The 13621-nt window shown below is 44.3% G+C and overlaps 1 protein-coding gene across 7 annotated transcripts in view; it reads left to right on the plus strand.

Moving 5' to 3' along the window:
- Positions 1-13621, plus strand: part of NAV1 (neuron navigator 1) — a 274215-nt gene that overhangs the window by 168344 nt on the left and 92250 nt on the right. For all 7 annotated transcript variants that reach the window (XM_066600314.1, XM_066600316.1, XM_066600318.1 and 4 more), the window contains one exon: positions 11366-11487. In XM_066600314.1, coding sequence (XP_066456411.1) covers positions 11366-11487 — 122 coding nt within the window. The remainder of the gene's footprint in view (positions 1-11365; positions 11488-13621) is intronic.

Genomic DNA, 13621 nt, shown 5'->3' on the forward strand with positions numbered 1-13621 from the left:
AGCGGCCAAAACGAGCGAGAAACCCCACAAATGACCCCATTTTAAAAACTAGACCCCTTAACGAATTGATCTTGGGGTGTACTGTGTATTTTGACCCCACAGTTATTGAATGAATCTAAGCAAAGCAGAAGGAAAAAATTATGATTTTCATGTTTTTGGCAGTTGTGTCTGTTTGAAAACCGTTTTTTTGTACAGCACACATAGGAATGAAGACGTTCACCCCAAAATATATACCCTTGTTTGTTCCGTGTTCAGAAACATACCCATTGTGGCCCTAATCTTCTGTCTTTATGCACAAGGGGGCCAAACCGAAAAGAGCATTAACCCCTTGAGTGGCACGCCCGGAAATTTTCCGGGACGAGCTCCACTGCCCATAGCAACATAGCCCGGAAGATTTCCGGGCTATGTATCACTATGGGAGCTGCAGAGCACAATGCCACAAGCTGTGACATTGTGCTCTGCCTGCACTGTCCCACAGAGAACAAAGCAAGGGCTTTGAAAAACCAGCAGAAGATATTGCCGATATGCCGCAATGTCCTGCACTGGTTTGTTTACAGGTTGCCATAGAGACCATCGGCTTGTCAGAAGCAAGCCGATGGTCTCTGTGGCAGGGAGAGCTGGTTGTTAGCTGTCAGAGGAGAGCTAGGTACTAGCTCTAACAGCAGAGATCAGAGAAAACCTCCGATTTCTGCTGTCTTAACCCTTTACATGCTGCAGTCTATGTGACTGCAGCATGTAAAGGGCTGTCACTGCAGCATGTAAAGGGCTGTCACCATCGGACCCCCGGAATGTGATCAGGGGTCCTGATGGGTCCCTGTGAAAGTCCCCTAAAGGGACAAAAAAAAAAAAAATTAAAAAAAAAAAAAAGGAAAAAAATTAAAAAAAAAATTATAACAACACTTGTCTCCCTGTACTTTGTAAAAAATCAAAAATACAATCACACATGTGGTATCCATGCGTCGTAATGACCCAGAGAAGGAAGTTAATACATTATTTAACCCCTTAATGACATGGCCCCTTTTTTTCTTTTTTCCCCATTTCTTTTTTTCCTCCCCCCTGTTTAAAAAATCACAATTTGTCCCGCAAAAAACAAGCCCTTATATGGCCATGTCAATGGAAAAATGAAAAAGTTATGGCTCTTGAGACACAACTGCAAAATTAGTTGAAATTCAATGATTAGACCATTTTAAAAAACCTGCCCTGGTGGGCACGACAGGGTGGTAGGAAACCCGCCACTCAAGGGGTTAAACTTCAACTGTGTTTTAACCTTTACGTGATTGCCATTATCAATTGAATAACGGCAATCACGTGACCGGAGACCGCTCACTGCAGCTCTCGGTCCAGGCTCATGGCTACCTTTAAGAGCTTGGAGCAAGAAGATTTTAAATTTCGCAGGCCCTCCCCAGCTTCTGCGCCTGTGTCCGCCATTCTGGCGATGGGCACTTGCGTCGAAGTTGCGGAAAGGTCCGTGGATAAGGATCCCGTCTGGGGACATCGCCGAAGGCCTTAGTTATTTCACCTCCCCTCAAAGATGTGATCCATGATGGGAGGTGAAACTTTAACTTTTTTTTACTTTTACGTGATCGCTGTTATCCATTGGATAGCGGCAATCATGCGAGCAGGGATCTATTGCAATATTAGAGTATGGGAGAAAAACGCTCTACAGCTGAGTTACTGAATACAGGGTCTAAAACAGTCTATGGAAGTAATGATTGAATTATGTAAAGCGCTGTAAATTAAGCAAATAGAAATAGCGTCCATTTAGAACACACATGGAATGCAACGGCGATCACGTGAGTTAGCTAGTACACGTGACGCCATGACGCATGCGTCTAATGGGCAACGCATATCGTTCTAACTAGTATACTGACTTCACAAAGTGTTGTGACATCATCTAAAAGCAACACTATACCGCAGACATCATGATATAAATGTAAGTGACAGATTTATTTCTACTAGGCTTGAGAAAGGGGTACAGCAACGCCCCAAAACTATTGCCACTGTGTAAAGGCCCATTTAGAGACAACTATAATTGCTCAAAATTCGCTCAAAAGTCGTCTTTTGAGCGATAATCGTGTGTAACTGCACTTACATCGTGCAGTTTTCGTTATGCCGTTGCTCATCGTTGTCTCTCAGCGTGATGAAAGACGCTAAGAAATACTATTGTTTCAGCTGTATCCCGCTCTCTGATGACAGCTGAGTATGAAGCACACAGCGGTCCAGCTCTGTTCTCTATACCCGACACGGAGCGCTTGGCTATATAACAGCCGGGCACTCCGTGCAGAAAATATCTGGATGCAGAAGACAAGCGGGGGCACCCCGCTTGTCTTCTGCATCTTCTGTTCCGAGCGCTCGGCTGTATAACAGCCGGGCGCTCGGAGCGGAGAACAGCTGGATGCAGAAGACAAGCGGGGACACCCTGATTGTTTCTGCATCCTCCGCTGGCAACGCAAGGTGGTCGCTCATCTTGAGCGATCATCTTGCGCTGTAAATGACGTAACCATTATTGCTCAAAAGTCACTTGAGCGACATCTTTTGAGCGATAATCGTTGTGTCTGAATGGGCCTTAACTATTGCTGTATATTGTATGGTAATAAATCACTTGGATGAAGACTGCCTGCTACCAGCTTCTCTCCTTGTATTTGGCTGTCCTGGTTTTGAGGGGGAATTGGATATGCTCCAAACCACCTCAGTGAAGCAAGTTTGATTCTATTTTTATTATCCTCAAATTTTGGTTACAAGCAGCGCAAGGATTGCTTTTTCTATATTAACTCTGTGCATATAGCAGAACAGAGTAGTATAGGGAGCGAGTTCACACATACCGTCTTTCCCCAAAAATAAGCCCTATCCTAATTTTCAGGGTGTTGTGAATTATAAGCCCTACTGCGAAAATAAGCCCTAGCTACACTACATAGAAAAAAAGCAATACCTATCTAGTACGTGTTGACCGAATCGTTCACGCCGCTCTGCGGAGTTCCAGCAGCCTTCTTGCAGTCCTCAGCAGCCAACAGAACATCACTTCCTGGTAAAGGAATTCATAAAACCCGCCTCCAGGAAGCGATGATCGGTTCATCGAGCACTGGATTGATTAGTTTTCAAGTGCTGCAGCTCAGCCAATCAGAGCCATCACTTCCTTTAGGCGGGGTTTACAAAACCCCGTTACCAGAAAGCTACCTTTTGTCGGCAACTGCAAGCAAGCTGCCGGAACTCCGCAGACCAATGGGAGGGACCCAGACTGTGCTAGGTAAGCAGCACACAGACTATTTTAGCATGATTATTGCAGCGTTTTGAACGCCACAGTAAACATGATAAATGCTCCCATTGATTTCAATGGAAGCCTCGCAGACTTGCGCTCAAACACGATTTTCGAGCACTGTGTGTTCTGTTTTTTGCGTTTGCACAGCAAATCAATGATGGGGTATGCTAAAGCCACAGGGGAGCAGGAACGGTGCCTCCAAAAGCGAAACTAAAATTGCGGCAGAACACAGTGATTGAAATCGCGGTTCTCTGCTGCTGTTATAAGGCATCCCCAAAAGTAAGACCTAGTGCCTCTTTTGAGGCAAAAATTATTATAAGACAAGGTCTTATTTTCGGGGATACACGGTAGCAGAACTGTTGCGGAATTTTGACTACAAAATTCACACAAATTCTGCAACACAGTAGAGTACAATGTACGTAAGTGGGCTTTTAACCAATACCATTCACTTAAAACGGAAAAAATCCATGGTGGAAAATAATCATACTGTTGATTTTTTAAAATCCTGCAGTTGCTGCCAAAAAATCCTTTGCAAATGTAAAAGTTCACTGTGAGTTATATTTCCTACAGACTGTTTGTTTGTCACAAAAGCGCACCTTCCAAATTATCAGATGTAGACTGTAGATCCAGAGACTATCAGTTACTTGTTTTGCGGTTTATTAAAGTTATCTCCCTCTACTCTTTGTGGGCCAGTCTCACACAGGGAACCCGGATTCCACATGCATAAAGCCACAGCGGAATCCGGCTGTGACTTCGGCCGGCGACCCCGCGTACCTTCATAGAATCTCCAGGGTCATCTGGTCCTACCCCCTGCTCAGTGCAGGATTCATTAAAGGGGTTGTCCCGCGAAAGCAAGTGAAGTTATACAGTTCTGTATGGCCATATAAATGCACTTTGTAATATACATCGCATGCGCAGAAGACCTGTGCGGCGCGAGCACGCCGGAGTGGCCCCATTCAACGGGACAGAAGAGCAGACTGCGCAAGCGCGTCTAATCGAGGGAGAAGAAGGCTTCGGTCAGCGCCATGGAGAGGGGACGCCAACACCGTGGGGTAAGAATATAACTTCTGTATGGCCAATATTTAATGCACGATGTATATTACAAAGTGCATTTATATGGCCATACAGAAGTGTATAACTTCACTTGCTTTCGCGGGACAACCCCTTTAAATCATCCCAGACAGCTATTTGTCCAGCCATTGTTTGAACACTTCCATTGAAGGTGAGCTTACCACCTCCCATGGTAACCTGTTCCACTCATTGATCACCCTCACTGTCAGAAAGTTTTTTCTAATGTGTAATCTGTATATCCTACCTTTCAGTTTCATCCCATTGCTTCTGGTCTTTCCTTGAGAATAGGGCTGATTCCTCTGCACTGTGACAGCCCTTCAGATATTTGTAGACAGCTATTAAGTCTCCTCTCAGCCTTCTCTTTCTGCAAGCTAAACATTCCAAGATTCTTTAACCAGTCCTAATAGGACATAATTTACAGACCGCTCAACATCCTGGTAACTTTTCTCTGAACTTGCTCCAGTTTGTCTGTCTTTTTTAAAGTGGTGTGCCCAGAACTGGACACAGTATTCCAGATGAGATCTGACTAAGGAAGAGTAGAGGGGAATAATGACCTCTTGTGATCTAGACTCCATGCTTCTCTTAATACATCCCAGACTTGTGTTTGCCTTTTTGGCTGCTGCATCACATTGTTGACTCATGTTCAGTCTATGATTATTAGTATACCCAAGTCTTTTTCACATGTGCTGCTGCTTAGCCCAATTTCTCCCATTCTGTATGTGCTTTTTTCATTTTACTTGCCCAGATGTAGGTCTTTGCACTTCTCCTTGTTAAATACCATTCTGTTAGTTGCTGCCCACTGTTCAAGCTTTTCTAGATCTTTTTGAATACTTTCTCCCTCTTCCCTAGTGTTAGCTATGCCTCCTAGCTTTGTGTCATCTGCAAATTTAATCAGTTTCCCATCAATTCCACATTCAGATCATTTATTAAAATGTGGAACAACACTGGGTCTAGGACAAAGCCTTGTGGTACCCCACTTGATGCATTCTTCCATTTGGATGTGCATCCATTTATGACCACACTTTGAGTACAATCAGTCAGCCAGTTGTGAATTCACCTAACAGTTGCCTTGTCAATCCCATATTTGGTCATTTTTTTCAATAAGTATGGTATGAGATACTTTGTCAAATGCTTTACCAAAGTCAAGATATCCACTGCATTTCCCTGATCAACCCAGTTGCTGATTCTGTCATAGAGGGAAATTAGATTTGTCTGGCATTGTTTGTTACAAACCCATGCTGGCTCTGGTTAATTACTGCATTTTTATCCAAGTACTTGCATACATGCTGTTTAATTATTTGTTCAAAGATCTTTCCCGGTATAGAAGTCAGGCTCACAGGCCTGTAGTTTCCTGGATCTATCTTCTTCCCTTTTTGAAGAAAGGGACAACATTTGTCCTTTTCCAATCTTCTGGGACTTCTCCTGTTCTCCAGGCATTTTCCAAGATTATGGCGAGTAGTTCAGCAATTACCTCCGCTGCTTCCTTTAGTATCCTAGGATGTAATTCATCTGGACCTTGAGACTTGAACTCATTTAAGTTAGCTAAGTGTTCCCTCACCATCTCTCTGCTTATAGATAGCCTGCATTCGCTTTTCTGTATGTCGGATGATCATGTATGCTCGCCATCAGTCATGCACAGTGCATTTTTTTCCTTAAATATTTGTTTTTCCCGCACCAACAGCGATGACACAGGTACCCACGACCTATCTGCAATGTAAATTGCAGATGGGCTGCTTGTCAGTCTGCTTCCATTGACTTCAATGGAAGCCATCTGTGTGGATTTCACAGAACAATAGAACAAGCTGCAATTATTCAATCCGCTTGCAAAATCGCAATCACCTTCCACTTATCTGAGCGGATATGCGAATGTTCTATTCTTTCAATGTGTGTGGAATACCGCGGATCGTCCATGCGGGTGACTATCGCGGATTCTGCAATTGAAATCCGGTCATGTGAGACCTGCCTGGGTCAGATCTCATCTAAAATATGGTGTCTAGTCTGGGCACCTCGATTTGAATAAGACATAGACAAACTGGAGCAAGTTCAGAGAAGGGCTACCAGAATGGTGACCTTGCAAATCATGTCCTATGAGGAACGGTTAAAGGATCTGATAATGTTTAGCTTGCAGAAGAGAAGGCTGAAAGGAAACTTAATAGCTGTCTACAAATATCTGAAGGGCTGTCACACTGCAGAGGGATCAGCCCTATTCTCATTTGCAAAAGAAAAGACTAGAAGCAATGGGGTGAAACTGAAAGGGAGAAGACACAAATTAGATATTAGAAAGTGAGGGATGGGTGATCGATGAGTGGAACTTCCTTCAATTGAACTTTTCAGAGGCTGGACAGACATCTGTCTGGGATGATTTAGTGAATCCTGTATAGACCAGGGGGTTGGACCAGGTGACCCCGGAGGTCCCTTCCAACTCAGCCAGTCTATTTCATGAATGCAAAAAGTAGTCTGAGTTAGACTAATGTAAAATATGTAAACAGCTTCTAATTTCGCACCATAGGATTTGATTGTCTTCCTGCTTGTTTCACTGTTTACTTTTTAAATTTCCGGTCAAGGACCACCATTTTCAAAAACGGGGAGAAATGTAAAGGATTAGTCGTGAAGGAACATGCCACATTGATTATTGTCTTGTTTTCTTATTTTTTAGATATGGTATGTTGATATTTGTAATAAACTGTGGACAAAGGCTGACCTCTAGTGGTCATTTACTGCTGTTACTGCTTTCTTTTCCAATATAAATATATACTATTTTGTGATCACCTATTGGAAAATGTCTCAAAGGTTCTAGTGCACTAAATAAAAAGCGCGTGTACGCAGCACCAGGGCAGAAAATAAGCCGGCAGACATGTGATTAGGAAGGAGCAGCTGCCAATGGCGATGCTCTACCAGGCCCCTGGCATGGCCTTGCATGAAGAGAGAGGAAGGAATAAGTGTCAGTTGGGTTCTGTACCAATCCCTCTGGCTCAGCCTACATACAAGAGCCGGTATGCCGCCTGTGAGCTCCGCAGAAAGAGTTGTTTCTTAGTGGAGAACTTCCAAACAGATGAAGTCCATTTTAAGTTATATTTACTACAGACTGTTTATTGCAAGAACGCACCTTCCGAAATATCAGATGTAGAAAGTAGGTCCAGAGACTGTTTCACTTGTTCTACGGTTTATTAAAGTTAAGAAGCAAGATGTCGGACCTTCAATGCGTTATGTGTCGCAAGTCACTTTCTTGATGCACTCCTGTGATAGAGGTCCTGTTATGCCAGGTATAGCCCAGAATTTGGTCAGAGTAAGTGGTAATGTTTACCATGCCACTAGCAATACCAGCAGGCTTGAATCAAGAATCTTTTGTGGTCTCTAGCACCCCAGGTCCAATCCTGCCAAAGAACAAGTCCTTCACCCAAGGACCCCTTTCACTTACAGGAGAGGGTTGTTGGCCATTACCCCTCCAGCCCCCAACCTACAATACAAAGAAAAGAGGTGCTACACTAGACCTAAGTACGTGACATTAGGTGTTATCCGTCAATTTACATTTCTTTTGGAATCTGCATAGTTGGACTCGCCATATCTGGTTGCGTTCCGACAAGAGGTCACATAGTATTGCTTACATCCATTGTTGGTGATGTCATAGTAGAGCAACGGGCTGTTGACTTATTAAAATAGGCAAGGCCCTCTTTCTATCACCGCTCTCCTGTGATATTACTGACAATGGAGGCTGCAAATCTATGTAACTTCTTGTTGTTAACACAACTGGAAGTGGCGGGTGAATGTCTCAGTAAGAAATGTAAATTTCCGGATAACCCCTTTAAGCCCTGCTCTACCTCAGATCAGGAATGTTTTAATTAGTATGAAATACATTTTTCCTATTTTTTGTTGTCTAAACTTGGGGTGCATCTTTTAGTAGGGTGCGTCTTGTATTCTGAAAACTAGAAGTATCTTAAATATGATAAAAAGACCTTTTTAAGAAGTTAATTGACCTCCATGCTGGTGTCGTCCTTGGATGGATTTGAACTTAGGACCCCAGAACTGCAGCAGTGCTGTTTTCTCTGAGCCACTATGCTATGGGTTGAGAAGGTCTACATTGTAACAGTGACACAGTTTTCATAATTTCACCAGTTTTGTTTTGGCCATTCCTAAAGTTTCTACTATCTTTCTGATAATTCGTCTCCACCTAGCGATGGCCCACTTCACTCACATTGACACCTTTTTATACTACATATTAAAAGTTCCTATGCACCACTACAAAATGCAAAATCAGCACTTGGAATCAACTCCAGATCCTGTATGTCCCTCACCACCCACCAGTCTAATTTAAATTGGAAAAATCACCTCAAAATGTCATATTTCTATTGTTGATTTTTAATTTATGTGCCAAGTACATATAGTTAGCGGAAAACCCATCTGCTTTAAGTGCATTTTAACCCCTTAGTGACGTAAGTTTAGTCTTAAATACCAATAAAACTTTTATCGTTAATGGTATATTCCAATTGTAAGTCGTTTTTTCAAGTTTTCACCCATCCTCAATGGGTGAAATCTGATAGATTGGTGGGGGTATGACCGCTGGGCACCCCACTGTTCTCAAAAATGAGGACGCGTGTCCCCCCTATTTGATAGCTTATGATGCAGGCTCCTATTTCCGTAGGGTAGTGGGAATGGCGCTGCTGATTGCGCATGTGCAGCAGCAGCTCCATTCCACATAATGGCGCAAACACATAGCCGAGCGTTGTGCTTGGCTATTTATTTCTGCACCACTCCATTCATTTCTATGAGGCAGATAGAAGTAGTTGAGCATGGTGCTCGTCTGTGTCCGCATGATAGAAATGAACGGAGCAGTGCCGCTTCATTAAATTCTATGGGCCAGACAGAGTTAGATGAGCACAACGTTTGTCTATGTTTCTGTGCCAATGTGTGGAATAGAGCCGCTGCAACCATCTATCAGTTTTGACCTATAACCTGCAACCAGAGTACCACTTTAATTCATGTCCTCATGTCATGTCAGTGGGGCCAGCTGCATTACTTTGAGGCCGCTGCCTCACTGACTCTTAACAATGACTGGTTTCTCCCTACTCCTCCCTATTCCACCATATGGGCTCTTTAGAACTTCAACATGCAGTGGGCGGACCCACTGTTCACTGTCGATCAAGTCTAACCTCACCCATTGAAAGTGAGTATTGGGGCTGCACATTTCACACTGAAAGGCCGCCTGCACACGGGCGGAAATCCCGCGGCGGGATTTCCACCGCTCAAAGCCTGCATAGGATTGCGTTAACAAACGCAATCCTATGCAGACGGCCGCGGTTTGGCCGCGCGAAATGTCGCGCGGCAAACAAACTGCGGCATGTCCTATTTTTGTGCGGGGCTCGCAGAGCCTCGCACAGAAACGTCACTCACGCAGCCGCCGGCTCCGGTCTGCGCATGCGCCGGCACATGAAAGAGCCGGGGCCGCCGGGCGCGGGTGAGTACGCGCTCGTCCCTGCAGGCGCTCGGGTCGGGTCCCGCGGCGAGAATTCTCGCCGCCGGATCCGACCCGCTCGTCTGCAGGCGGCCAAAGTAAGAAGAGCCTTTTATGTGGAGCAGGAAGGAATAAAGGGAAAAGTGAGATTTCATTTGAGTCATCAGGGCCACGTCTGCAAAGCTATGCAGCCGGCCATGTTGACATGATAAGTCCTCTCTCCATGTAGCTGTATGAAACCTAGTATTTTGTGGGATAAGTTGTGGTTTTTAGAGGAACCATTTTGGGGTGCACTTGATTGATTGAATAAAAATTGCATTTTTTTGGGGGGAGGAAGCATCCCAGAAAGTGGCCATACACTTACCACTATAGTAATACAAGAGGGCCGGTAGAAGCACCACAACCCTTAGCATGCAGACACCCAGACTGCTGAATGGAGGAGCATTAGTGCCATAAGTTACAGAGCGTAAGTATGCTCCCTTGTTGATAGATGGGGGGCATGATAATATGGTCAAAAGTCCATGCTAGCCCAACCCCTGGGGTCATCTGAAGCCCTAAAAACAAGGTAATGATAGCTGGTTGTTCTCTCCTCACCAGTCTTTTGCCGTCCCCTCGCCTCTGCACATTTAGTACATGTAGCCCCTATTTCGGTATATCTCCAAGTTGAACTGAGCTGAATTGCTGATGTTGGCCATATTATAAAGGTAGGAGTGTCTACCTAAGAACAAGATCAAAACCGTGGACCTAGTCTCGTTGTTACCGAAGACAGAACTATTAGGATAGCAGCCCCCTCTTGCCTAAGTGGTGCACAGGCTAAACTGTAAGGTCCTTCTCTTAGCCTGAGCACCAGAAAAAACTTAGGTGGCTAAATAGATTGTCCAGGACTCCAGCTAAATGGTTGCTGCCCATGCAGCCTGTGGAAACCTGTCCTGGTACGGAAGGATGAGGGGCCATGAGTGGGAGGGCAGAGTCTCACTCCACACTGTTTGCTGTGGTTAGGCTGGATGGTAACAAGAACCAACAGTGCGGTGTTAGACTCTGCCCCCTACCTGCGGATCCGTCACTAGCCCCGACCGCCAGCGGTCCAGAGATGCATTCTTCTCCCTCCTAGGATAGCTTTCTATCTATGTGTACAGTACACAGTATATCCAAAGAAAAGTGGAGTTGCAATCATCTGGCGTCAACAGCACACACTGTAGAGATGGGCTGTTAGAGAGCCCGTCAGTGCTTGCAATTAAGTAATATATGGGCTTTACTAGTGAAATACTCATGTCTGTGGCATTGTATGTTGAATTTGGTTTAAGCACTCAGGTGTCTCCAGCGGTCCCATCGGAATGAACCAAGCAGAGGCATGCGTCCTTCACTGCCCACACTACAGAAAATGTGGGCCCTGCAATCTCGGGATTGGTGGGGGTCCCAGCAGTCGGACCCCCATGATAAACAAGTCTATTCCCTATCCTGTAGATAAGGAATAACTTGCTGTTTTGGGACTATCCCTTTGATTATAGCATAGCTTCCTAAGTTACAATGCAAGCTATAATTGTTATTTCTGTCTGTTTATTTATTTGATTTTCATTCTGTTATTCTAGAGTTACGAATTAGGCGTCAAAATTCATCGGATAGCATTTCCAGCTTGAATAGCATCTCAAGTCACTGTAGTGCTGGGAGCGTCAAAGATTGTGACAGCAAAAAGAAGAAGAAGAAGAGTTGGGTAAGCAATGCAGTAATTTTCATTTGCAGAAAATGCAGCATTGTCCACTTTCAGTATCCTACTAGGTGATAAAAGAACTGCCGCCGTCTGCTCACACATTGTGATGGACGTACTTGTTTCCTCTACCCCAACAGGACGAAAATGAGGAACACATTCATATCCTTGCTGTATAATGTTCGTCCATCTTTTATCAATAGTGTTTAGTTCTGGATTGTATAGAGCTATTATGAAATCTCTCTTATTAAAGTAACCCCATATTACAGCAATTTGTATACTATTTTAAATCAAAAATAATTTGGAGACATTTTCTGTGGAGATCACTTTTCAGTAGTCCTCATCAGGGAAAGGATTACAGTGATAGGTAGCACCAATTTGTAGATTGCACTGCAACACACCATTCAAAATGGGTGATGGTCACAGCTCACCTCCTCCCCTTAGCTGCACAGGTTACTGAGCATGCCTAGAAAACTTCCAAAAAAGTCAGTGCACATTGCCAGTCTGTAGGTTCCTATGTTCATGTGGTTGCTGTAAACCAAACCTCTAAATGCTGTCTACTCCCATAATCATCTACAGAAAACAGAATTAGAATAATCTACTATCTAGGACAATAAGAGAATATTAATCAGCATCTGGCTTAATTAGTGCTAAAAATATAGGTTATGCATTGCCTACAGGTAACACACATTCTGTCTGGTGCAGTTGAAGGGGCTTGGCATTAAGTAGTCTGAAAACCCTGCTGTTTGCCATCACCATTTTAGTTGGTCATTAAAAGGTATGAATTACGGCTACCTTCCTCCGAGATCTGTGGCATATATGGCAGCTGGTCACGGGAATGTCACTCTTCTTGGACAGTTCTTTATTTTACTTCTATCCATTTTTAGTGTCACAACCTTTTTAACTAGCAGCGAAGGTTTTGTGTAAAGGAAATCCATCGGCTTCTAGAAATCCATCTGAGATGCGAGATGTGATTCTTATACGCACTATACTTACCTTCCTCCTGCTGTGTGGTGCAAACCACTGCCTGCTGCATAAGCGCATACTGATACTAGTCCTCTCGTCAAGGCGTCTGCTACATGCAACAAACTCCTTGAGAGCATACTCATACTAGTCCTCTCATCAAGGCATCTGCTGCATGCAAAAAACTTCTTGAGAGCATACTCATACTAGTCCTCTCATCAAGACATTGGCTGCATGCAACAAACTCCCTGAGAGCTCGCTCATACTAGTCCTCTCATCAAGGCATCTGCTGCATGCAACGAGTAGCGCCTTTGCATCACATACCAGGGCACCATGGAGGAAGGTAAGTATAAAAGTCACATTCCTCGACTAAGCAGCCCTTCTCCTTTAAGCCAATAACTTTAAGTTCCCTTTAAAGGGGTTGTCCCGCAAAAGCAAGGAAGTTAAACACTTCTGTATGGCCATATAAATGCACTTTGTAATATACATCGTGCATTAAATATTGGCCATACAGAAGTTATATACTTACCTACAGGGGGTCCCCCCCCCCCCCGTGTTGGCGTCCCCGTCTCTATGGCGCCGACTGAAGCCTTCTCCTTGATTAGACGCGCTTGCGCAGTCTGCCCTCTTCTGTCCCGTTGAATGGGGCCACTCCAGTGTGCTTGCGCCGCACAGCTGGTCTGCGCATGCGCAGATGACCTGTGCGGCGCGAGCACGCTGGAGCGGCCCCATTCAATGGGACAGAAGAGGCAGACTGCGCAAGCGCGTCTAATCAAGGAGAAGGCTTCAGTCGGCGCCATGGAGACGGGGACGCCAACACAGGAAGGGGGGACCCCTGTAGGTAAGTATATAACTTCTGTATGGCCAATATTTAATGCACGATGTATATTACAAAGTGCATTTATATGGCCATACAGAAGTGTTTAACTTCACTTGCTTTTGCGGGACAACCCCTTTAAGTTAATACAGTGCTAATTAAGTTCGCTATATGAACAAAACACTTGTGTACCAAAGATTGTCTGCATATAACATGGCCAGTTACTGGTACATCCTATCTGATACAATTACCAGTTGCAATCAAACTACTAATGACCACGAGTATGTATGTTTGTGTGTGAGTGCTTCTTATGCTCTGCCACTGGTGACGTCATCGCAGGTCCTACAAAATATATAAAAC

The sequence above is a fragment of the Eleutherodactylus coqui genome, chromosome 4, assembly GCF_035609145.1.
Source record: "Eleutherodactylus coqui strain aEleCoq1 chromosome 4, aEleCoq1.hap1, whole genome shotgun sequence".
In the NCBI taxonomy this organism is placed as follows: Eukaryota; Metazoa; Chordata; class Amphibia; order Anura; family Eleutherodactylidae; genus Eleutherodactylus; species Eleutherodactylus coqui.